The 26,724-nt window shown below is 47.0% G+C and overlaps 1 protein-coding gene across 1 annotated transcript; it reads left to right on the forward strand.

Annotated features, from left to right (window-relative positions):
• Positions 1–20: 20 nt before the first annotated feature.
• On the forward strand, positions 21–25,443 carry LOC132587303 (protein-arginine deiminase type-3-like). The gene is made up of 16 exons (XM_060259583.1): positions 21–115; positions 9,189–9,360; positions 11,531–11,600; positions 12,780–12,841; positions 13,513–13,630; positions 15,544–15,669; positions 16,035–16,213; positions 17,637–17,740; positions 18,044–18,155; positions 19,114–19,221; positions 20,951–21,102; positions 21,453–21,597; positions 22,257–22,350; positions 22,434–22,513; positions 23,890–24,015; positions 25,210–25,443. The coding sequence occupies exons 1-16, from the start codon at positions 21–23 to the stop codon at positions 25,441–25,443; spliced, it is 1,977 nt and encodes a 658-aa protein (XP_060115566.1).
• Positions 25,444–26,724: the final 1,281 nt, after the last annotated feature.

The raw sequence follows: 26,724 nt of genomic DNA on the forward strand, positions 1-26,724 counted from the left end.
ACCTTCTCTGAGAGGAAACGATGACACCCAAGCAGAGAGTCGTCCGGATCTGCACTGAGCAGCCCACCTATGCGGTCTGCGTGATGGGAACAGAAATCTCCCTGGACATCAGAGGGTGAGTGAGGGTGGCTGGAAGAAGAGGGTGCTTTTGCTGAGTGGCAGGGAAGAGCATGTGCCATGTGCCCATCAGTTCAGCCAGGAGCCTTCTGAGATGGCCTTAACCAAAGTCCCTCTCCCTTGGCTCCTGTCTCCCTCCCGCTTCTCACTGGCCTACATTACAGGGTGATTGTAAGGATTATCCAGACACTTAGGGGAAAGCACTATATAAATACTATTAAGTATTGTTGTTAATAGGATTCCAGGAAGGCCTCAGAAAAGTTGGCCATTCGGGCTTGATGGCAAAAACCCTCACCTTGTTTGCCCCTCCTCATTAGGCCAGAGGAGTACTGCTTCTAAACCCAGAAGTTCCATTTTTAACCTTCATGGTTAACAGCCACAGGTAGATCTACCTTTTCCTTCCCAAAACGTATTTCCTGTTCTTGTGGCAGAGTTTAGTGCAGTGCACCACTGCACTCGCTGCCAGTGACCAACGATCCTCATCTTTGTAAGGTGAAAATACCAAGTAAGGTTTGTTGCCACATCAGACCAGGCTTGTGAAATTTCACTGCAAACCCACATGATGGGTTTCCCCAGTTTCCTTGCCCCCATGCCCTGGAAGTAGTTGTTTCTTCCTCCACCCCAGGCCACTGGGGCCTTTTTTGCCTTTCCCCTTATATCTCCATAACAAAAGGGGATAGAGACTTACTTTTTTTAAAAAAAGAAGAAGCTTGGAATTCAAAGAACACCTTGCATATATCACTATGACATAGCTATAGCCATATTCAATGGCCAATTTAAAACAAAGAAACCACCCCTGGTCGTGGGAGGGGGAATGGTTGTTGTGGAGACAGAGTCAGGGGGCAATGGCTGCTAGGTGGGTGGGGAAATCTGAACCTTCTCGTTCACACAGCAGCCGCTCAGACTCTTCTGAAAACTTTGGAGCAAATCCAAATCCCAGGAGGTGTATGAATGCATCACTATGCTGTTGAGAAGCCGGGGGTGGAGGGGGAACCATTTCCCAAAAGCATTGAACCCAGGGAAGATAATCCATGTGAAAATGGCAAATAAGAGAGGAGCAAATTTCCAAAGAACTTTCTGGCTTCCCGAGCTTTGTTATAGTGATATTTGTTTCTTGCATCTCTTCAAAGGAACTCAAATCAGCCATTTTTTGGCTTCTTTCTTGTGTGCATTTTAAAAAATTCAGGGAAATACAATATCGCAAGTGGACTTTGTGATGAGGCAGATCTACTGCCAGATATCTTGACAGGACGGCCTGGTTCTTCACCGTGTCTGATTATTTACAGGCTCTGCAAGCCACCCAGGAAGTAGTTAAGGCCCTGCAGGATCTGAACTCTGAATCCAAAATTCTGTAGCCCACCTCTGATAAGAAACTTTACAATTGGCTCCTGAGCATGGGGAGGTGTAAATTTTCAAGAGGATCAGCTCTAGCTTCATGTCGAACCCCTATATATGTGTGTATATATATATTTGGTGGTGGTGGTGGGGGGGGGTCGGTCAAGTGCTCAGCATGCAAGGACTTGAGAGAGAGACGCAGCAGGTGCACACCCCAGGGATTCAGGTGCTACTGTGGTCTATTTATGGCATCAGGCAGCAGACTTTCACATGAGTAACTGGCTGCAAATCATACTCTGCAAGCAAAGGAGGCTGTCTTGTCTGGTGACAGCCCACACACAGCTCTCAGCCTTGGGATGGATTTCATGATGTGGGTTGCTCAAAGTGTTTTACAGGTCCTCTCCCACTGTGGGGGACGGGACGGGTGAAAGACGGGAAGGCAGCTTGAAATGGGCTTCGTTGAATCAAGGTTTTTAAATGGATCGACCGTCGTCAGTCATTCTACTATGATATCAATTGGGACATTTGTTGTGAACCTCTCTGGAAGCAGTCCATGGACTGACAAGCTGGATATTGTACGGATGGTGACATTCTGGAAGCTTTGCTCTAGATAGGTTTCATATTAAGATGGAGTTTTCATATTAATAAATGTTTTCAGGGCTTTTTTTTTGGTAGGAACTCATTGGCATATTAGGCCACACCGTTGATGCCAAGCCAGTCAGAACTGCATTCCTGCTCAAAAAACGGTCCTGGATGCTTCATATTCAGGTGGCCACCCTGGTGCCCTGTATGGCGCCCAGTTCCCCTCTTGCCCTTCCCTGGGCCTTGGCAGTGGGTGTTGAAGGAGGATATACTGCAATGACTGGCAGGACTGCTGCAGCCCAACAGCCATTTCTGAGACATGAAAGTCCCCCTGAATAGCTGCAGGTATAACTACAGAGACAGCTGCACACATCTGGAGTTCAAGTGAAAGGAGGAGAGTCTTCCAGATCAGAGGGGGCTATTTCTAGGCAGCCCAAGTAAGGGCTGGACATAAAGGCTACTTCTCCTCTCCAGCACTCCCTGGTAGTACCTTCAAGCAGGGCCTTTGTGTGTGTGTGAGAGAGAGATGGTACTGACCGGTAGGGAGTAGTGGCACCTTTGTTCTTCTCTCTCCCAAGTCCTTGCGGGGTGAGGTGGGGAACTGATGGAAATCAGTGCAACCTTACGTAGGATTACTGGCTACTGGCATTTTTTTTAAGAAACAAAAGAAAGCACTGACTTGAAGGCGAATAGGTTTTAATTTAAAGTGAGCTTTCATGAGCTAGAAATCCAGGTGTATAACAAAGAGTGTGTAGGTCACTGCAGGTAGATAGCCATGTCAGTCTGAAGCAAAAGAACAAAGCTGGAGTTTACTTGCACCTTTAAGACCAACGAAGTTGTATTCAGAGTGTGAGCTTTTGTGTGCAGGCACACTTTGTCAGTCACTGGAGATTATAAATGTTTGTGTATGAACACATTGGCATCATGACTACTACTCTTGGAACAGACATAAAGCTGCCTGATCTGGAATCAGATCCCTGCCTCCCCCTTGGTCCATCAAAATCAGTCTTGTCTACTCATGAGAACCAGTCTGGTGTAGTGGTTAAGTGCATGGGTGCTTATCTGGGAGAACCAGGTCTGATTCCCCACTCCTCCATTGGCAGCTGCTGGAAAGGCTTTGGGTCAGTCATCGCTCTTGCAGAGTTGTCCTTAAAAGGGCAGCTTCTGGGAGAGCTCTCTCAGCCCCACCTACCTCACAGGGTGTCTGTTGTGTGTGTGGGGGGGGGAAGGTAAAGGAGATTGTGACCACTCTGAGAATCAGAGTATAGGGCGGGATATAAATCCAATATTTTCTTCTTCTCAGATGGGTCTACTCAGTCTTTCACATGACTTACCAACCGATCCTTTTACCTGGAGGAACCAGGGACTGAACCAAGCAGATGCTGTGCCACTGAGCCACAGCCCCTCCCTACAACAACTACCACTATTACTTCTACCCTACTGCTAGTACCACTTATGTGCCTAAAACGTTGTTAGTTGCTGGTGGAACAAACTGCACTATTCTAAAAAGATCTCCAGGGGAATGCCCATAACTAACATCCTGAATGTGAGTTTCACTCAGTAACAGTGTGTGGAGTGGAGGAAGTCAGAGTGTTGACCTGGGAGATCTGGGGTCAAATCCTTCTCCAGCCCTTAAAGGTCCCTGTCTGTCTGCCCCAGTCAGTCTCTTTCAGTCACTCTTTCTTTCTTCAACCAGCCTAAAAGGTGAGAGGGCAGCCCTCTGCATACTCCCCCCCTCCAAGCTCCTGGATGGAAAGGTGGGCTAAAAATGCAGAGAAGCAGAAGTTTGTCTTCTTCCGAAGCACAAATCCTGCCAGCAGAAGCTCCAGGTCTGGCCCAGTTGAGCAAGCCAGATTTCTTGGGTTGTTCTGCAAATGAACTAATGTGTGTTCTTGGGAATAAACTGACACATTTGGAAGAATGCTTGGCTGGAATCTCTTCCAGTTTGGGCTGGCCTGAGTGGCGTTAGTAGAAAAGTGAGCAGGAGGTTACTCTCATCATTTCCTGCTAGTGGCTGCTTTATCTCAAAAGATTTAGTGTTTAAATACTGAGTAGCACCTCCCCCCCAACATCCCGAGCCCCCTCAAAGAATAAATCAAAACAAAGATGCCAGTTCCCCCTGCATGGAAAAGTGTACTGAAATTAATGCTCCTCTTTGGGCTTATAAGTCGTGTCGCCAGCTCTGGGTTGGGAAATTTCTGGGGCATGGAGGGGGGAACAAAACCTGGGGAGGCGACAGGGCCATAACTGGGTGGGGGCCATGGGGGTAGCACCCCTCCCAAATCTACCACACCCCCTCTCCTGGTCCCCCAACTCCCCTCTCCTCTTGTTTGTGCTTTGTTCATTAAATCAGCATCCCTCAGCGCCCCCTCCAGGGGAAAAAATCCTAGATATGGGCCTGGGAGGGAAAGGAGACCAGCAGGGATACGGGGCCAGACAGTGTGCCCTCCAAAGCTGCCCTTTCCTGCAGGGGGCCTGTCTCTAGTCTGCAGATAAATTGCAGTTCTGGGAGGATTCCAGCCCCTATCCAGATGTTATAACCCTACTTATGTTAGTGAGAGTCCTCCCTCTCCCGGATCCTCCAGACAAAACTAGCTCCAGGAATATGGTCATTGGTTGTATGACTGCAGATCATAAATCTAGCAGAACCAGCTGCAAGAGAAGAAGCTATTACAGGGGTTTATGGCTAGATTTATTGCCTCTTTCTTTCCCCTGTTAAATTCTGCATGCTGACAGATTAATCTCTCTCTTTACAAGTCGCTGCAAGGCACTGAAGGAGAGAGGGGCGAGGAGCGGGACGGTTCTTTTCTCTATTGCATAAAGGTTCTACACCATCAATTTGCAGGGCAATTAGGACTGCGTTTGGTGACACCTTACAGACCAGCCGGAGTTTTCAGGTGAGCTTCTGGGAGCTGAAGCTCCCTTTGTCAGGCACAAGCAAAGTGGAAATGGGGATCTCTGCATCCTTTTATCCTACTCAGAAAGGCGGGAGGGGCGTTGCAAGGAATGCTGCAGAGGTGCTGTGCACATGACAACCAGCATGTATCAGAGCGGAGGGGAAATGCTTGAGGGTAGAAAATTAGCATCCCTGGTGAGATAAGAATCCTGTGTCCCTGTTCAACTCTAGATGTCCATTGTGCTGAACCCCCAGGGCTAAATAAGGACATGGGATTCTTATCTCACTATAGATGCAAATTTTCTGCCCCCAGGCATTTCCCCTCCACTGTAAGGAAGCTGATTACAAAGTGCTTCCTACCTTTGCATCCTTTACAAGCATCCTTTAGGACCTCCCTCCAACCTTCAGACTAGGGTAAATAAAAGGACTCCCAAGATCTTCATGCCTACTCCTGTCTGACAAAGGGAACTTTGACTCGCTAAAGCTTATTATGTGCTGTTCCCCTGAATTTATCACTAAAGCGCAAAAAGTTATGGGACACATATATTATGGTCAAACTCTTTAACAATTTATCTTTTTTCTCTCTCAAAAAATCCATCCAATTTTGAGGAAATCTGGTTCCCAATAATGGAATATTTATCAAAATATGATGATATTTCTGATTCGATTGATACCCTCTGTTGATGGTAATCTTACTGGATTTTAAATTCCTATTGAGAGAAAGTGTTTGAAACAACTGTGATTTAAACACTGAAAATTACCAGTATATGTTTAAAGTAGACATAGTCTAGTTAAAATGATTAAAACTATTGCAGTGTACTATATTATTTTATTATGCTTATTTTGTGAAAATACAATAAATTGTTAATTTTTTTTTAAAAAAAACTTTGTTATACTCTAATACTGTTGCTGGTCTCTAGGGTGCAAGTGAATCTAACTGTTCTACAGAGCAGATATACGAATTGCCTGGATGTTCTTACTTTTCCTCTTCCCTTCCTTTCTTCTCTCTCTTCCTATCTTTCCATCTGTCTCTTTCTGTTTTTCCTTTCCTTCGTACGTCTTATTCTTTTTTCCTACTGAAAGAGTTGCTGGAAAGATTTCACCCATGCAAAATACATACCTGGCAGAGAAGTTTTGTTTTGTGCAGACGAACTGATAATTTGCCATGTTCTTTGAAGGTATGAAATGCTGCATATAGGAAATCATTATTTCAATAAATATTATTTATTATTTATTACTTTAAACGTCTATCCCACCCTCTCCGCAAGCGAACTCAGGGCGGCTAACAACATTCATTTTAACAAATTAAAACCAATAAAAATTACAATTTAAAATTATTTAAAACATTTCATTACATGGTGCTGTATCTCTACAATATAATATAATATAAGCGGTAATCATATAGTGCTCTATAATGATGTAGGGTGGCAGCTCTCTCCCGGTTAGATCTCAAAGGCCTGTCAAAAAAGTTCGGTCTTACAGGCCCTGTGGAAAGTAGAGAGATCCCGCAGGGCCCTTATGGCCTCTGGGACAGCATTCCACAATTCTGGTGCTGCCACCGAGAAGGCCCTGGCTCGCGTCAGATGCAACCTAGCTCCTTTGGTCCAGGGATGGACAATAGATTTTTTGTCCCTGAACGCAGTGCTCTCCAGGGAACATGTGGGGAAAGGCGGTCCCGCAGATAGACAGGCCCCTGACCATAGAGGGCTTTAAAGGTCAGTACCAACACCTTGAAACGAACTCGGAACACAATAGGTAGCCAGTGCAGCTCTTTCAGCACTGGCCGAATGTGCTCCCACTGGGGGAGCCCCATTAACAGCCGCGCCGCAGCACTCTGCACTAGATGAAGTTTCTGAGTCAGCGCCAAGGGTAGCCCCATGTAGAGAGCATTACAGTGATCTATTCTTGAGGTGACCGTAGCATGAATCACCATTGCTAAGTTGTCGTGCTCCAGGAAAGGGGCCAACTGCTGCACCTGCCGAAGATGAAAAAAGGCGGATCTAGTAGTGGCTGCTACTTGGGCCTCCATTGTAAGAGAGGACTCAAGGAGCAAACCCAAGCTCTTGACCTTAGGGGCCAGTATTAGTGACACCCCGTCAAGAGCCGGCTGAGGGATCTCCCCCCCTGGACCACCCCGGCTCGGGTAGAGAACCTCCGTCTTTGTCAGATTCAGCTTCAACCGACTCAGCCTGAGCCAAGATGCTACGGCTTGAAGAGCCAGGTCTAGATTTTCCGGAGTACAATCGGACTGAGCACCCATCAATAGATAGAGCTGGGTGTCGTCTGCATATTGGTGACATCCCAGCCCATACCTCCTGACAATCTGGGCAAGGGGGCGCATATAGATGTTGAATAACATCGGGGACAGAACCGCACCCTGTGGCACACCACATATAAGTGGGTGCCTTCGGGATGATTCCTCCCCTATCACCACCCTTTGTCCCCAATCTCGGAGAAAGGAGGTCAACCACTGTAAGGCAGACCCCTGAATCCCCACGTTGGCAAGGTGGCTAGTCAGTAGCTGATGTTCAACCGTATCAAATGCGGCTGACAGATCTAATAATAACAGCACCACTGAGCTGCCCTGATCCAGATGTTGCATGAGGTCATCTATGAGGGCGACCAGAACCGTCTCTGTCCCATGACCTGGTTGAAAGCCGGACTGGAATGGATCCAGTGCGGAAGTGTCATCCAGGAATCCCTGTAGCTGAGTTGCCACCGCCCGCTCTATGACCTTACCCAAAAAAGGAAGGTTTGATACCAGTCAATAGTTCGCAAATACAGCCGTATCTGCAGATGGTTTTTTCAAGAGGGGACGGAGCACAGCCTCTTTAAGAGGTGTCGGAAAGATCCCTTCTACCAAGGATCTGTTGACAATGCCCTGTAGTGCATTATCTATATGAGATTGTTATAATTTTTACTTAACTGGCAGTTTAAACATGGATGGCCTCAAAACGTTGTTTTTGTTATGGCAATTTATAGTCCACCCTTTCCCAAAAATGGGCTCAGGGTAGATGACAACATTCTAAAAATAGTATAAAACAGCAGTTAAAAACGAATCAAGCAATACAATTTAACAAATCATAAGAAGGTATAAAATGTTACAGCAGAGATGGATCGCAACATACAGCCAGTGATGGAACAGGACGCTCACTGCCTCAACCAAAGGCCTGGCGGAATAGCTCCGTTTTGCAGGTCCTACTGAAACATAACAATTCAGTGAGGGCCTGGATCTCTAGAGGGAGCTGATTCCACCAGGCTGGGGCCAAGGCCAAAAAGGCCCGGGCCGTGGTTGAGGCAAATCGGACGTCCTTCAGGCCAGGGACTGTCAACAGATGTTGTGTGCTGGATAGTAATGATCTCTGGGGCACATATGGGGAGAGGTGGTCCCATAGATATGTCAGTCCCAGGCCGTGTAAGGTTATAAAAGTCAAAACGAAAACCTTGAAATGGATCCAATACTCAATTGGTAGCCAGTGGAGTTGATGCAGCACTGGCTGGATGTGTGCCTGGCTAAGCACTGTTATCAGCAGTTGAGCTGCTGCATTCTGCACCAGCTGGAGTTTCTGGATCAGTCTCAAGGCGGGTAAGCCTGCATGAACGACGGCATGTGAACTAAGAACAGAAGGTGAACGGCATTAGCAGACTAGCACAGAAAGATTAAAGCCCGAAAGAAAAAGAAACCACACAAATGCTTACTGTATTTTAAGATACAGAGTTAGGCCTGCAGGGTCACATTTAAAAATCTCAAGAGTAGAACCAGAATGAAGCTAAGTGTTCTGTTAGAGAAAGGGTAGAGCAAAATCTAAAGGGATGAAAGAGGTCTCATTTGGGTCTCCTATGGATATGTCCACCTGGAAGAAAATAGCCCTACCAGATGCTTTTCTCCTCACGGACTCACATGTGCATATTCAAAATCCAGTGACCAACCATAAAGTAAGCGTTGACTGACATGTGTGAACACAGAGCAACCCCCACAGATCAAAACAGTCTCATACCCAGAAGTCAGTTCACACATTCAGCTATGTTGTTGAGTAGGACTTGGCTCAAATTCTGCTCTTCGTCCAGATAAACCAGGGTGCCTGTTTCTACAGCTGTCGCTTGTGGAATGACGGGATTTGCTCATCATGGCCTGTTGGGGCAAGACTGGCTAATTAACTGAAGTTCCTGCTACCAGATGCAAAAGATCTTGCCTCTAATTGCACTGGGACACCTTTTAAAATGAGCAGCTTCCTTCTATAATTTGTTTTGACACTAGATGCATGCCGAAGGATGCCACACATTTTGATGTCCATGGAACGGCTGGCCTCAAAGTCTCCATAATCTATGATCCAGAGTTTGTCACAAGCGCACCAAGATGGCCGCTGAAATCTGCCGTGGAGGTTACAGTGGCCATGAATGGCCCCAGCAGTGCTGTGAACGATGATAAGGTGAGCACAGGTATCGTGAGGAAACTTTGAGTCAAGCCATTAGGGGTCAAAAGTCCACCACACCACAGCTTCTTGTGTAAATAGGCCCTTATAGGCCACAAGGTCTCGACCAGGGGTGGCCAAACTTGCTTAACATAAAAGCCACATAGAATAAACGTCAGATGTTTGAGAACCGCAAGACATGAATGTCAGATGTTTGAAAGCCATGAGGGAGAGAGGGAGGAAAATAGATTGGGGAGGGAGAGATGGGAAGAAAGCAACTTTAACTTTAAAGGCATTTTCCAAGCCACTGGGCTGGCTTGACATGGAGAAGTGATTTAAAGAGAGAAATGCCTTCTCTGAGCCAGTCATGGGGCAGTGGGGGCTTCGAGAGCCACACGATAGGTGTGAAAGAGCCACACGTGACTCCTGAAGCTCCTGGTCTAGACTATGGGTCACTTACAGATGGGTCACTTGCTCCAGCTTGGAAGATGGAGGGGAAGAAAATCTCTCCCTCCTGCTTCTCATGAAACACATGAGGAAGGTGCCTTCCGCTGAATCAAACCCATGGTCCATTGAAGTCAGACCGACAGCAGCTCTCCAGGGCCTCAGGCTTTTACATCATCTCCTGCCAGATCTTGCAACTGGAGATGCTGAGGACTGAACCTGGGAACTTGTGCAGGCCAAACAGATGCTTTACCACTGAGCTACAGTCCCTCCCTTCTCCACTGCACTGTACTGCTTTTACACTCTTTTTCAAACTGCTCAGGTGAAATGTTTTGGGAAAGACTGCAGCAAAAGGCTTCCTGTGGCTCAATCCCCACCTCTATAGTTCCCTCCTTCCTGCTTTATTGGAGCACCTTTTAGAGTTTGGGTTTTTTTAAAATCAGTAATTGGCATTTTGTTACAATGTTATCATGATCTATCTGATAGTTCCTCTGAATTCCTAGCTTTTGTTTGTAAAAAAAGTCATAGAATCATAGAGTTGGACGGGATCTCCAGAGTTATCTAGTCCAACCCCCTGCACAATGAAGCAGGGAATTCACAAATACCTCCCCCTCCTCAACCTCCAGTGGCCCCTGCAGGCTCCATGCCCAGAAGATGGCACAAAAAGCCTCCAGGATCCCTGACCAAACTGGCCTGGAGAAAAATTGTCTCCTGACCTCCAAGAAAATGTCTAGTGCTTTACATTGGGAAGAGATGCCTTTCACTTTATATGTGCTCAATGAAAGGGATAGAAGCTTCTTCTTCTTTTTTTAATGAAAGCTAGGAAGTCAGAAAAACTGATAGATAATTATAATGCTGTCATGATGCGTCAGTTGCAGATTTAAAAGGAAGCCATGAAATTGGCCCAGGGAGAAATGGCTGCTACGGGGTGCTTTGGGGACCTGAAATATGCAGGGAAATCTACTCTGTGGAAACCCCACGGCCACGGCCAAGCACTGGCAATAGCCACTATAATGAAGATGCACAAATCACAGGAAAGCATTGCTGTGTGGGGAATACCTAAGTGCAATAGGAGGCTGTTTGTTTTTCTGTCAGAATAACAGCAGCTACTGCAGAGTAAATCCTTCTGTCTGTTAGATAAAAGATGATACGAGTGTGGGAGGCTGTTTCGGTGTTAAATAACCGAAGCGATCTGAGCGCTCAGCCCTGAGGATGAGAAAGTGTTTGAAGAGAAATCATTCCACCAAAGGCTGAAGAGACTGGATACGTTTAGCCAACAGCAGAAGGAGGCTCCACTCTGGGCCCCCCAAGGCTTCCCTGCGGCTCCAAAGAGTGTCAGGTTAGGGCCTGAAGGCTTTTATCACTTACCCCCCTGGGCCTGAGGTGGTGATGATTGTGGGACTGGACCAGACTTGCTGGAGAGCAGGGCTCTTCTATTGCAGAGATACTTCCCTGGTGAGCAAATAGATTGCTGGAGGGCCATGTTTGAAAAAGGAGAGTCAGGCTGCTCTCCAAAGTGGCACATGGGCACTAGGCTCTTTTCTTCAGCCACTGGCTCCTATTTTTAACCTCTGGGTGGAAACAGACCCCACCTTTAAGTGTTTCCCTTCCCAGCACCCTGATCACTGTTACCCATTCATTTGCAGACCTGAGTGAGCAAAAGGAAATTTAAGCTTCAAGAAGTAACTTTGGGCATTAGGTTTCCTTGTTGCTGAAGGTGAGCAAGTGTTTTACCTTCCTGCAGGTTAGAGTTTCCTATTATGATTCGACAGGAGGGATGCTTACCAGTGCTTGGCTGTACCTCACGTGCATGGGTAAGTAACAACATGAGTCTGAGACACACATAGGCGTTGCGATGCATTCCTGGAAAATGAAGTCCTAATTCAGATATTGCATCCGTTGAGGAACAGGTATCACTAGGGGTGGAATTCTAGCAGGAGCTCCTTTGCATATTAGGCCACGCACCCCTGATGTAACCAACAGCTTACAAGGCTCTTTTTTGTAAGCTCTTGGAGGATTGGTTACATCAGGGGTGTGTGGCCTAATATGCAAAGGAGCTCCTGCTAGAATTCTACCCCTGGATATCACCCACCTCTCTGTGTCTCCAGGCCTTAGAGATCTTGACTTTGCAGTTCATCCTATGGTGCTTGGGGGCTGGATTTGCTTGCCACTTTGTGCAACAACTGGGCAAAAACCACTGAAGCCCTCATTCACTGGCAGTGAAACACCAAGGGATTTCTAGGAAAAGGAGTATGGTTAGGAAAGATCCTGTTTTCACAACATCTATATATTTTCAATGTATTTAGAACATTTCCCACCCAGATCAGGATCCCCGAGGCAGCAGATGTTTTCAAACATTGAAAGACGGTTTAAGATACAAATATAAGATTTAAAACAAATAAAATACATAAACAGGGAGGGGGGAGGTAATAAGAATCAATGAGGGAAGCAAAAAGGGTCTTCACCTACTGGCGTGGAAGGTCATGACAGAAGGAGACAGACACATCTCCTGGGGAGAGAATTCCAAAATTTTGTTGCCATGACTGAGAAAGCCCTTTGGGCTGCTGCCAGTCTTGGGTGGTGGTGGTGGCACCGGTCTTTGAAGATGACCAGAGTGGACAGAGAGATCCATGTGGGAGAATGCTGCCCCATATATTAGAGAAGGCTCTATGGAATAGAATCTATTCTCTAATATATGGGTCAGCATTCTAGATGTTCTGGCAGGGAGCTCTCATTTCTTTGAAAGAAGCACCCCACCCCCCGCCAAAGAAATTACTTGGCAGTTCTACAGGACAGATCACTGTGTTTTGTTGTTTTAAAAAAACGGCCTGGTGGCTTTCCTTCTGTTTCTCCATATCAGACTGCTTTGATCCTTCCTTGGGGAGGAGGTGGTTCTCCAAAACGGGGCTTAAAAGGGCTGCCTGGTTTGATGCACAGTGTGTCAGGCATAGCCAGGAGGAGAGACTGATGTTTTAATTTTGGCTCTGTCTTAGCTATTTCTCTGGATGCTGATACCAACCGGAATGGAGTGGTGCAGGCCAATTCAACCAATAAGGTAACAGGCGAATGTTTATTCTCTGCGGGTTGGGGGACAGAGTGCTTTAGGATCCCACATCAAATCCAAGGGGTCCATGAAATTAGGAGCAGACTGAGTTCTTTGCACAGTACCTGTGAGCCAGAAAACAGACTGACGTTCACAAGTGAAGAACTCTCCCCAAAGCAGGTATAAAGAGGGTGGTACCACCTGGGTCCGTAGAATCACGAAGAGCTAGACATGACTGAATAGTTAACAACAACACCTGTTGAGCAGTCTTCTATAAAGACTACGCTTTGCAAAAATCTTCTCCAGCAGACTAGACCAAAATGTTTCACATGTGAAACCAGGTCACGTGAAGGTTTCAATAGACATCCATATTATGATAGGATTGAGCACTTTTTTGGGAAAGTGGGTGTGATGAATAACAATATTTGGAAACATCTCCTATCTTCACAAGCTCAGTTCAAATTGTGCATGTCCGTGGGCAGAGACAAATCATATTGACTTCCAAATGAGGGTTGGAGGATTCCAGTCATGTGACTTCACCCTGGAAAGGGATCTGCACAACAATTCATCTGGGACTGGAGTGGCAACCAGCAAGCTCAGACTCACGTTGAGCGCCAAGCCCTCACTGGGAAAGGAAGAGAAAACACCCCCACCAGCTCACTGGATCTTCTCTTCCTCAACAGAAAAAATGGACCTGGGGCCCCAATGGGAAAGGAGCGATTTTGTTGGTGAATTGTGACAGGGATGACCCAGGCTCTGCGGACATGGACAGTGCTGACTCATACGTCCGATCCCATGCAGGTATTCACTGGGGCCAAGGGTTACACTAAGCAGCTGGGGGGTGGGGGACAGTTTGTCGGCAGCCGCAGGAAAAGCTATTGTTTAGTTGTCTTGTGGGTCTCCCAGCCAGTCCTGAGCAGATGACCCACAGCAGTCAGGAGAATGAGCTGGGTCTCTTGTCTGCTACATGATGCAGCTCTATCTCCCTTCTGGGCTCAGCCAGTTGTCAAGCATCGATATTTCTCAATAATCAGTCTTTTGTTGTAAAATCAAAAGTTGCTTTATTGTAGAAACTCTGAAGCTTTACCAAGGACAGAATCCTTGGAAGTAATGATGTATACACGAGTATAGTGTTACTATATAGGTTTAGTTCAAAGGATAACAAACAGATGCATTTTGAGTCACGGGTTCAAAGGTTAGTACATAGTATCTAGTTTACTACTAAGGAATGTAGATTATTAAAAGATCTCCGTTTCTCACACTTCTTCCAAACCTGATAAGAACTGTCTGTGTGAATGTGGAGGAGAGGCACCTCACAGCCAGGCTTCAGCGTTAACATCCTTGGGCTAGATGGATTTACTATTTGCCCAACCTTTGGGAAAAGGGAGGGAGGCAGTGGATACTAACGGCCTCCTTTTTGTCTAAGAACCCACCATTGTGCTTAGAAATATGCATGCGTGACCTCAGTCTGGCCGCCTGATTCACAAAGCAGCCAGCTTGGAACTGCTGCAATGTGCTCTATGCTCTGCGTGGGGCTGCCCTTGGCATCCATTTGGAAACTTGAACCAGTGGGTTCTAAAAGCAGCAGCCCGTTTTTAATCAGTGGTGAATTGTTGTGCTCAAATCGCTCTGGTTCCAAATTGGCTGCTGGTAGGTTTCCAGATTTAGCTCAAGGTGCTGGTGCTGACCTTGGAAGTCTGTCCCCATCTGGGAGCCACATTCTTGAAGAATTGCCTCTTGGGTCTTTCTTTCCCAGCTTCCATGCTTTGGAGATTCCTTCTGGAAAGTGTAAGGAAAGCCCCACCTCAGGGTTGCCAGATATGTGCTGGAAAATACCTGGAGGGGCCTCAGCAGGGTACAATGCCATAGAGCCCACCCTTCAAAGCAGGGGAACTGATCTTTGCCAGCTGGAGATCAGCTGCTGGAATAGCCTTGGGTCAGCCATAGCTCTCATAGGAGTTGTCCTTGAAAGGGCAGCTTCTGGGAGAGCTCTCTCAGCCCCACCCACCTCACAGGGTGTCTGTTGTGGGGAAAAGAGATAAAGGAGATCGTAAGCCACTCTGATTCAGAGAGAAGAGTGGGGTATAAATCTGCGGTCTCCTCTTCCTCCTCTTCTTCCTCTTCTTTAAAAGTGGCCGATCTCCAGGCCCTCCCTGGAGGCTGGCAATCCTACGCCACCTGGGTAGTGTTCAAGGGAGGCTGTGTTTTGGAGGGACAGAGGTCTAGAACTCAAAAGAGACAGTTTTTATTCTTTGCTGGCTTTTGCGGGGGGGGTGTGTGTGGCTAGATGTGCTCTTGTTTTTCGTTTTTAACCTTGTCATTCTCTGCTGTGAGTTCCAAGTGTTGGGAGAAAGGTGGTCTTATGAATAGATATAAATGCATAACCAGAGAACAGACCTTGGCCCTTTACTAGCCTGCCCTCTTCATTTGTTCTCACCTCACACGCTAATCAGAATGGTGAGAATACACCCCAGACCCTGGAGTCATTGCAGCGGCTACCCCTCATGGCTTCAGGAGAAGTCTCCTGTATTCACCTTCACTTCACAGACTTCAGTGGTTATTTCCTAACACTGTTCCCAAGAGGTATCCCAAAGAGTCACCCTCACTTGCAGTAGACTTTCCTCTGGGCAGAGAGACAGCTGGAACCTCCAGACTTGGGGCTGATATGGAGTCCTTTGGAGAACAGCTGTTGCATTACCTCTTTCCTTCACAAGACCTAGAAGACATGTCACTCGTGATCCTGACCACTGAAGGTCCGGCCGGCATCTTTGAGAACCATAAGCTACTTCTTCAGGTCTCCATGTTTGATGCACCCAAACTGAGAGTCTTCCATGATGGTGGTGAGTTATCATGCTCTGTTCTAGTGCCTGCTCTGTGGTCTGTTGAAAGGGCCAGAGACAGAGGCTTTGGGTGGGTTGGATGAAGAGGGGGAGGGTATCATTCGGACCCTAGATGAAGCATCAGCTGTTGGTGCTTTCCCCTCTGCTTTTGTATTGCAAGTGCCTAAGAGAGTGTCCACCCAGACCATTTAAACCAATTTAAAACCACTCTCTGATTTTTTTCAAGGAACATTCCAGATTTTTCAAACTGCTCAGGAGGAAGAGAGAGTCTGGCATTGCATGTCTGTATGACTTCCTTCCTCTCAGCTTCTCCAGCCTTCGGAAAATGCTTTTGGTGCTATGCCCTGTGCTCCATTTTGCTGCAGGCAACACTTCCATCTCCAGCTACAAGCACGTGTTGGGGTCAGATAAGCTCTCCTACATCGTGGAATGCTCTGATGGAAAGCAGCAGACTTCCTTCTTCGTGGAGGGCCTGGCCTTCCCAGACGCTGGTTTCGAAGGACTGGTTTACTTGCACGCCACCCTTTTGGAGGCCTCTACTGAGGTACGGTGCTGAAGCAGGTGGCAGGGGAAATGGGCACGTGGCCTGCGGTGGAGCAGAGGAGGCTGTTTCCTCTAAGCTGGAGAGTCTTGTGAGCAAAACTTCTACTTTGTGAGCTGCTGGCACTAAAGTCGTGAGCTCCTGCACAAATTAGTGTGTTCTGAAGTCATCCTTCCTGAGCTAAGACAAAAATGTGTGAGCTGGAGGCTAAAAATCTGTGAGCTAGCTCACGCTAACTCAGCTTAGAGGGAATGCTGGTCACAGCCCCTGTTGAATAATATAGGAGTGGCCACAGCATTGTGGTGCACGATGTGGTACAGTGGCAGAGCTTTCTGAAGGCTGTGTGTTCAGTCTCCAGTGATCTCACTGGAAAATTCTTCTGCTTGATATTTTACTTATTTGTTTATTAAAACATCTATATCCTGCCTCCTCTCTTGGTTCAAGGTGGCTAACGATAATAGTTAAAGCATCCTCAGCTAAAACTAAAGAGAAAATAGGAAACCCCAAATGGCATTTGACCCCCCAACCTACCCCAATACCACCCTGGTAAACAGGCCGGCCTTACAGCACCTCCTGAAGATCTCCAAGGAGGGTTCTTCCCTCTCCTCTTTAGGGAGCCCCTCCCACAAAGCTGGAGCCATGATAGAAAAGGCCCCGGGGGCTCTGGGCAATACCAGACAGACTGTGATACAATAGCCTGACAATAAGTGGTGCAATAGCCTGACAACCAGAGAAGGAGATGGTGCTTCACATATTTGGGTCCCAGTCAGGTCATGAAGATGCTGGAAAGACAACATTCAAGGTGGACACTACTGGAGCAGATGTGGGAAGGCTTCTAGTGGGAGGGCTTCTAGTGTCCTGGCCCCACTTATGGACCTCCTGATGGCACCTGGTGTTTTTTTTTTTTTGCCACTGTGTGACACAGAGTGTTGGACAGGATGGACCATTGGCCTGATCCAACATGGCTTCCCTTATGTTCTTGGTACTTTGGGGGGGGGGGGAACACAGTGGGAGGGCTTCTAATGTCCTGGCCTCACTGATGGACCTCCTGATGGTGCCTGAGTTTTTTGGTCACTGTGTGACACAGAGTGTCGGACTGGAGGGGCCATTGGCCTGATCCAACATGGCTTCTCTCATGTTCTTATGTCTGGGGCAGTGATGCTCTGTATTCTTGGTGCTTGGGGAGCACAATGGGGGGGCTTCTAGTGTCCTGGCTCCACTGGTGGACCTCCTGATGGCTCCTGGGGTTTTTGGCTACTGTGTGACACAGAGTGTTAGATTGGATGGGCCACTGGCCTGATCTAACATGGCTTCTCTCATGTTCTTATGATGACTCAGAAGACAACTTCCTTTGCCCACCAGTGTAGTCCACAGGCCTCTTCCCTGTTGTTTTTTCAACTGATCTCTCCCGGTTTGCTTTCCACAGTATTCCACAGACACACCTGTTTTCTCAGACACGGTGGTTTTCCGAGTCGCTCCTTGGATAATGACACCCAATACAAGGAAGCCCTTGGAGGTCTTTGTTTGCAGGTAAGGGGGGTGGGGGTGGGGAACAGTGCTCAGTTCTGGAGGTGCTGGAATTGCTTAGGATGTTAAAGTCAAATTTTAAAATGAAGCTTGTTCAGTTGTTTTGCTAGACTGGATATTGTGTCCAACAACTGCAATCCTTTCATAGATTTCTAGGATCTGTTGTGACAACACAAGAAACAAGCCCTGGGAAATGGGTGGAACCGCGGTTGCCAAACTAATCTGAAATAGGCTTAAATTTGCTGTCGAGGCTCAATTGTCTGGAAGGGAAGTGCCCTCTTTGTTGACGCTTCCTTTTCTTTCCAGCGTTAAGGATAACGAGGACTTTTTGGAGGCTGTGAGAACTCTGACCAAAGAAGCCAATTGCAAGTTGACAGTTTGCCCATTCAAAGAAAATATGGGTGACCGCTGGATCCAGGTATTGTCCTTGACACTGCGCAAGCTAGTTTGGTGTAGAACCAGTTTGGTGTAAGTGGCTAATCTGAAGAACTGGGTTTGATTCCTCACATGAAGCAACCTGGGTGACTTTGAGTCAGTCACAGCTCTCTCAGAGCTGTTCTCTCAGCTCCACCTGCCTCACAGGGTATCTCTTGTGGGGAGAGGAAGGGAACGTGATTGTAAGCTGTTCTGAGACTCCTTCAGGTCGTGAAGGGCATGGTATAAAACCACTTCTTCTTCTTTTTCTTCAATATAGGGGTGCTACAAAAAGTCCAGGGGGACAGTGAAAGTCCACTAAGTCCAGTTGATCCAAGCAGACTAGTTAAGCCTCATACTTGTAATATATAAGATCGTTACATAATTTTGTTGAAATAATAATTGCTAACAGCCAGGGATGTTTGGCTGATATTTTCCCAAAGGGAATGGAGACTGTTTTTTTACTTGGCAGTCTGATTGTAGAACCAGAATTCTTTCCCCAGGCTGGAAAAGCAGCAGTTTTGACAGTCTGAATTTGAGTTCAGAAAGAAACAGACAATGAGCTATGAATTTTGGCTGGACTTAACACAGATTTTGGTGTGATTCGGGGGAAGGGAGGGACAAATGGCTCTTTGGGGAATTGCAGGATTAGCAGTTGTGTTGCTCAGTTTAGGATTCTCAGTCTGCACGAAGATCCCAATAGATCCTGCTTGTATATTTTGCAAGTATTTAGAATTACAAAAGACATCAGTGCTCTCAATACAAGGAAGCAAACCCAGGAAGGCGGCTACGCAGGGATAGTTACCTGAGTGCCAACCTGGGAAGTGGAATGAGTCAACTTTTCCCAACATTCTGTGTATTTATTATCTATATCTATCTATATACATGCAAACAGGCATAGAGGTAGACAGGCAGACTGACAGACAGATAGATACATTGATCCTAATTTTTTCTGCCTTCAGGATGAGATTGAGTTTGGTTACGTGGAAGCTCCACATAAGTTATTTCCTGTGGTCTTTGACTCCCCTAGAAACAGAGGCCTGAAGGAGTATCCTTTTAAGAGCATTCTGGTAAGACGGGGGCTCCTCAGCATGCTGCTTCCATTACTGGGGAGTGGTCCTTCCCTCTCTCATCATGCCTAGAAAAGAAACGCTGAGACCACATTATTACTCCATCCTTCCTTCAAAGAGCTTGTGGGGTGGATCTTGGGGGCGGCCCTCCTTTTTATCCTTATGACAATCCTATGAGGTAAACTGGAGCAAGAAAAGGACTCTATAGGGTTGACAATCCCCAGTCGGGGGCAGGCAGGAGAGCCTCGAGTTTGGGGGCCCTCCCCCATTTCAGGGTCATCAGACAGAGGGGGAGGGGGAGGGAAATGTCTGCTGGGCATTCCATTATACACTAGGGAGACTTGTTCCCAGAGGGTATCATAAAGAATCAATCTGTGGGTATTGGGGGCTCCGGGGGGCTGTTTTTAGAATTAGAGACCCCAGATTTTCAGCATAGGGTTTAATGCCACTCCTCAAAACACCCCCCCCCCCCAGTTTCAAAATGATTGGAACAGGGGGTCCAATTCTATGAGCCCCAAAAGAAGGTGCCCCTGTCCTCCATTATTTCCAAATGGAGGGAAGGCATTTCAAAGGAGTGTGGTCCCTTTAAATGTGAGGGCCAGAACTCCCTTCAAAGTTCAGTCATGCTTGTCACAGCTTTGCTCCTGGCTCCACCCCCAATGTCTCCTGGCTCCACCCCCAAAGTCCCCAGAAATCTTGAGTCTGACGTGGCAACCCTAAAAATGAATGTGACTGAGGCTTGAGCTACACGTGTGCTGAATAGTGCGCATGCATCCCATCAAGGGATGTTTTGGCTCAGAAAAGCAGTGCAGGGGAAAGGCATAGGCCCCTCAGCCCCCCGCAGCACAGTCCCAGTCTGTATCGGTCCTGCAGCATTCGGGGAAATCAGTTCCCGGGTTGCCTTCAGCGGGGTGTGTGGGGGGTGGGTAGAGTTGCCAGACTCAGGTTGGGTAGCTCCTGGAGATTTAGAAGTGGAACCTGGGAAGGCACCTCAGTGGAGTACAACTCCATAGAGACCACCCCCCAAAGCATCCATTTCCTCAGGGAAAATGATCTCTATAGTCTGGAGATGAGCTGGAATTTTGGGAGATCCCCAGGTGCCACCTGGAGGCTGGCATCACTAGAAGGCACACTGAGTTGGTAGAAACCTGGCCCAACTCTTGGACAAAGGTCTCATCCAGTTTGGGACTCAGAGGGGATTTGAATTTGGATAATCTCCCCTGTTCTTCTAAACACAGTATCATGCCAGTTGGCTGTTTACAGCAGGCTGAGCAGAGAGAACATAAGAACATAAGAGAAGCCATGTTGGATTAGGCCAGTGGTCCATCCAGTCCAACATTCTGTGTCACACAGTGGCCAAACAACCCAGGTGCCATCAGGAGGTCCACCAGTGGGGCTAGAAGCCCTCCCACTGTGCCCCCCACTGCACCAAGAAGACAGAGCATCACTGCCCCAGACAGAGCGTTCCATCAATACCCTGCAGCTAATAGCCACTGATGGACCTTCGGAGGACTCCACTGCTGAGAAGGAATAGGAATCTTCAGGCTTCCCATTCCAAGTCCAGCTTCCAGACCACACCAGTTCTGTGGCTGGGTAGTGGAATTCCTGCCCCCCCCCTCAATGGCACTGAAAAAGATGAGCAAAAGATTACAGATCCAGCTTTCTGTGGAAAGAAGTCCTTTTAATTCGTGCATACCCACTACTTTTTAATGTCTTATTCTGTTCTGAGGGACCTGATTTTGGGTATGTGACGCGAGAGCCTAAGAATGAAGTTGTCTCCACCCTGGACTCCTTTGGAAATCTGGACGCTAGCCCTCCTGTGACAGTCAAAGGGAAGGACTATCCACTGGGGAGAATCCTCATTGGGAGCAGTTTCCCCAGGTGAGGGGTGTTTCCCAGCAGCTTCTAAAGAGTAGGAAAGAGGCCCTTGGCATCGTCAACATCCAGAGAATCCAGGGGCTTCTAGGCTGCCAGTGGTTTCGACTTTGCATGTCTGTGGGGAACTCAGCACTGCAGGGAGTGGGACAACCAGGGACCACCAACTTTTGTGGCCCAGAGGCCAGAAGCATCCCATGATCAGTCATGATGAGTTTAGAGGCAAATGTGTCAATTATAATAAAATAGCTGCTTTCAACAGGACGCTTGTAGTTACAAGCCCTGTTCAGGTTCCTGTGTTCTAATTCCACTTTCCATATACTCTGTGTGTCTTTTCATTCCTCCCTGTCTCCTAGAACTGGTCACAAGAAAATGGCCAAAGTTGTCAGGGACTTTCTCTACGCCCAGAAGGTCCAGTCTCCTGTGGAACTCTTCTCGGACTGGCTCACGGTGGGCCATGTGGATGAATTCTTGACCTTTGTCCAAGCTCCTGACAGAAAGGTACTGATCTACAAGAAGATGGTTTCATTCTTATGATGCTTCAGTTCTCCATTCATCCTAGCCTGAGACAACTTTTACCAACCCATCCCACCACTTCTTTGGGCTCCCAGATTCCCTGGTCACCAATAGCCAATGGCCACCAGTCCTGTTCTCAGAGACGGTGTGAAGTTTTGACCTAGAATCACAAGAAAAGCTGTGCTGCTGGATCCAACCAAAGGTCCATCTAGTCCAGCATTCTGAAGCCAGTCTGACCTGCCAGTCACTAACAAGCCCACGAGCAGGGCGTGAAGGCAGCACCCCTGCCCTGTGGCCAGTTCCTTGAGTTCAGTTCTCAAAGATCCATTGCCTCTGGACTGAGAGATTCCCCTGATCAGCCTTATCCTTGGTGAAATTGCCTAATTCATGGAAGAGGGCTTTTAATGCCAAAAAAGTATTCCATTCCATTTTCTTACTTCCATAAACAAAAACTGCCCTGGCTGTGAACATTCTGTGGGGTTTTGCTGAGGAAGCAAGGATGTTTATGAACATTCTGTGACATCACGGCAACCTAGCCATTTACTTATGGAAGGCAACAGCGTATACTAGGCAGGCAATTGTATGAGATTAGAAAGTTTAGTTGGATCCTGGCCAGTTTACCTGCTTTGTTTTTGTGCATGCAGGGTTTCCGATTGCTTCTAGCCAGTCCCTCTGCCTGTTATAAGCTGCTCAAAGAGAAGCAAAGAGAAGGTTATGGAGACATTGCCCTTTTTCAAGGTGAGCCAAGAGTTTGTTTTCCTCCTGGACAGTCCCCCACCCTGGTCACCAGGGCTTACTGATTCCATTGATTTCCCCTGTAGGCCTGGGGGACAAGAGGAGAAAAACGATTGATGAGATCCTAATGAACAAAACGTATCACAGTGACAACAAGTTTGCGCAGGTAATATTTTATTGAAGTGCTGAAGTTTTCTGGATCTCCAACTGCAAATAAGCGGAGGCTGCATTGCAGGGTTCCCCAACCATTTTGAGCCTGGGGGCACCTTTGGAATTCTGACACAGAAGGATGAGCACAAACTGCTAGTGAACAGTTGCTTTGTTGGACATGAATGAAAACATCAATATTGATACTGGGATGAAACAACTACCACCTAACAACCAGGAAGCAACTAGGTGGTAGATGTTTCATCACGGTATCGTTCCCTTCTGTCTGTGATTCTCCTTTGTGTATATCATACCGGACATGAATGAAAGGCATTCCTGTTTATTGTGGGGGGAAAGTATTTTAAAGTGATGTGCCTTTTCAAGAAAAGTCCCACCTTGTCTTTTCTGTAATGACTTCTGGTATTTAACATACCGTCTCCACTGATAGAGTTCAAACATAAACAGGTTCAAATTTTAACATTTGGTATCTCTAATGTAGAGGCAAAAAATAACTGGCTTTTTACTCTGAGGCAAAAATATTTCCAGGTAAATGTGGCATTGGAGAGGCATTGCCATTTTCTTAAAGCCTCATTGGAGAGGCCATCTCAATGTAATTGTGAGTGAATTCTAACAATGGCTTGAGCTAAACCAGGGATGGCCAAACTTGCTTAATGTAAGAGCCACACAGAATAAACATCAGATGTTTGAGAGTCTCAAGATATGAATGTCAGATGTTTGAGAGCCGTAAAGAAGGCAAAGAGATGGGGGAGGAGGGAGGGAGGTAGAAAGAAAGCAACTTTAAATGCGTTCCCCAAGCTACTGGCTGGCTTGGCTTGGAGAAATGATTTATAGAGAGAAATGCCTTCTCCACGTCAGCGGACAGGGCAGTGGAGGCTTCAAGAGCCAGGATACGTGTGAAAGAGCCACATGTGACTCCTGAGCCACAGTTTGGCCACCCCTGAGCTAAACTGTAACACACTGGCAATTTTTAAAAACCCTCCACTTTAGTTCAGAGTTGGACGTGGAGCATAGCTGATTATGACAAAAAGTGAACATTTCTGAGATGGTAAGATAAAAGTACTTCATGAATTCACGTACATTTTGCCATTCATTAGGCAGGCTTATCTTTCTTTAGAATATCCTACACTTCACTGAGATGAGGCTGCCTTGAGCCAGGAAGAGAGGCAGGGTGTCAAGAGTTTAGTCAATTAAAAAAACAACACATAACCCAAGGTAAAAAATTCTCCCGAGCTGAAATCTTGACCAACCCTGAGGTGGGTGCTGCTGATGCTGACCCTATGTGGAGATCTGTAGTCTCATCTCTGGATGCTTTTGGAGAAGCCCCTCTGAGGCAGGCCATTTGCAGCAGACCCAGCCCTCTCCTTTCCCTTCCAGAGCTGCATCGACTGGAACCGCAGCATCCTCAAGCAGAAGCTGGGCCTGAGCGAAGCAGACATCATCGACATCCCCCAGCTCTTCACTGTACAAAAGTTCGGTGCAGAGGCCCTCTTCCCCAACATGGTGAGGCTTCCCCTGGGGGACTTGACTTGCCTAGCCTGCTGCTCATAAGGGTGGTTCTCATTTTCCTTCTGCCCATGGCAGCTCCCTGGTCATTTGTTGTGAATATACAGCACTGCCTTCTTGAGGGAGACAAGTACTTTGTCTAAATGAAACCTCCCATGGTCTGAATACCAGAGACCAGGTTTTGAATTCAGCAGGAGCTCACAGGAGCACAGCTCCTGAACCTTTCTGGTGGTTCTACCTTGTCCATTGAATAGTAGGTGCAGCTGCATAACAATCCCTGGATTAGGAGAGCAGCCAGCCAGGGGCTTTGCCACACCCCCAGCAGCCCTTATTAACCCCTGGAGAAGCCCGCACCACCCTTTCTCCACTTCTGATGTGATTTTGGGCAGCGGGTGGCTTGCTGGCCTTTTGACTGGGGCGGGGGGGCAACCCAGGAGAGCCCCGGGCGAGTGAGGCCTGCTTGGGCTGGCTGGATCTCTAGCCAGCCCAAGCAGGCCTTGCTTGCCCGGGGCTCTCCTTTCTTGTGTTGGGTTGCTTTTGGCTGGTGGGAGTGGTGGTGGCATATGCTAATGAGCTCCACCACCTATTTTTCTACAAAATGACACCTGCCAGAGATTGACAAAGAGGGGACAGGGGGCAGCTGTCACATTCTTGTCTTGCTGATGAATCCCCCAAATGCATGCTATCTCTTTGAACAAAAATGCTGATCCGATGGGCCAGATCAAGTCTCATTCAGTCACCCTTCCTCTCCACCTTCCTGTGTGCCTTTTAAAAAGAGCTGGCACAGACTGTGGCTGGGGGCTGTGGAGGGAGGGGGTCTGGGAGGGGAGGATCTTGCTGCATTTTCCGCAGTTGCTTTCTGGCAGCTTCGCCACTGATCTGTCACTCACTGATGAGACTCAGGAGGAGCTAAGCCACAAATCAGGACATGCTTCATCATTTGTTTCCTTGGCCAATAAATGTTTTGTTCTTCAGCACTGAAGCATCCGTTGTGCTGCTTTAACAACACAATCATGTCAAAATATGCTGTCTACATGACAACAAAATTGGAATTGGCTTTATACCGGCTTGACTGACACACTTTTGCCAATGCATCCTGGGAATATTCAGGTTCAGGTGCCGGGAAGCCACCGGAGGGAAGTTCTTGGCTGAAGCCAGCACTCACCCCTGCTCTTCTTCTCATCCTTGCAGGTCAACATGCTTGTGCTGGGGAAACACGTGGGCATCCCCAAACCATTTGGCCCAGTCATTGGCGGGCAGTGTTGCCTGGAAGCAGAGATCCGCTCCCTCCTGGAACCACTGGGCCTAACCTGCACCTTTATCGATGACTTTTTCTCCTACCATTTGAATAAAGGAGACGTCCACTGTGGCACCAACGTCCGGCGGGAACCCTTCGCCTTCCACTGGTGGAATTTAGTCCCCTGAATCAGGGGGTCCTGGAGCCCTAACCTTTTTCCTGCACTTCGTGTGGAGAAGAGAGGATGACTGGTGTAAAAGATTTTGTGAAAAGAGTAGGAGAAGCAGAGGAAGGAAAGAGGGGGGAACACCCCAGAACTCATTCCTTTGATTTTTTTTAAAGGAGAAACAATTTGGGATTAAACTCCCTTGACAGGAGCAGGGCACCAAACTTTATTTAAAAAACAATGAAAAGAGTTTTTGGGAGACACAAGAGCTTTGGAAGAATGGAGGATAGTAATCTTTATATTTACAGTGATATGTTCATTTATTTTTCAATTACACTTACTTTTCAGTAAGTCTCACTTAGGAGTAGCAGAATGATGCGTGCTTTAGAATTTTATTTTTAATGCCACTTTTTTTTTTGCAACATCAATTGTGGAGCACAATATAAAGCATATTAACAGAATAAAAATGAAACTTTCCCACAAATTTTATGCAATGAGCAGTTTGTTCTAGAGGACAGGGATGTTCCAAAAATAAATATATTTCCAAAGCATTCTGGAAAGGGTTGAAAATTTTTAATTTTTGAAAAGGAATATTTGTCCAGAAACCACAGCCTCTTTTTTGGAAGAGATGAGTAATTATTGGGATGTTTTGCAGTGACGAAAAAGACGGTCTTAACATTACACAGTGACAGTGTCTTACATGGTAGTCAGAAAAGGGAAGATCTGGTTCAACTGACTAGTTCAACTGACTAGTTTATTCCATTGAATGATGAGCTACTTTTTACTCAGAACTAGCTACACAAAACAATTAGTGATGCAGCCGCAAGATGGGAGGGGGGTGGGGTGACCATTTTGGTGCTTGATAAGGATGGGGGCGGGGCAGAAACAGGAGTGCCTCCACTTTAAAACGGAGTTTATTCTCATAGCAGCTCCAAAGATGCCTTTATGTCTCGTCTGGCCCTTAGAGAAAGCTCTGAGGTGGGTGGCAGCCATTTGGTTGCGCCATCTCATGAGAAGAGTTTTTATGGATTTCTGTCTAAAAGATGTGTAGTTATTGTGATGTTTTGCAGTAGCAAAACTGAGGGTGTTAATATAAGTTATTTCTGTGTGGGCTAATTCAGGAACAGAACTGGCAAGACAAATTGATTTAAAATGTTAAAATCTCCAACAGCCATTTCACCATACACAACGATGCAACGAAGCTGATGTAGCTAACACAGAAATGTAGCAGTGAACAGGTAACGCTGCAGACAGTGTCTCTGGTTCATGCTTTGAAAACTGCGTGGTGAGTTACATCCTGTTT

The sequence above is a fragment of the Heteronotia binoei genome, chromosome 18, assembly GCF_032191835.1.
Source record: "Heteronotia binoei isolate CCM8104 ecotype False Entrance Well chromosome 18, APGP_CSIRO_Hbin_v1, whole genome shotgun sequence".
Lineage (NCBI taxonomy): Eukaryota > Metazoa > Chordata > Lepidosauria > Squamata > Gekkonidae > Heteronotia > Heteronotia binoei.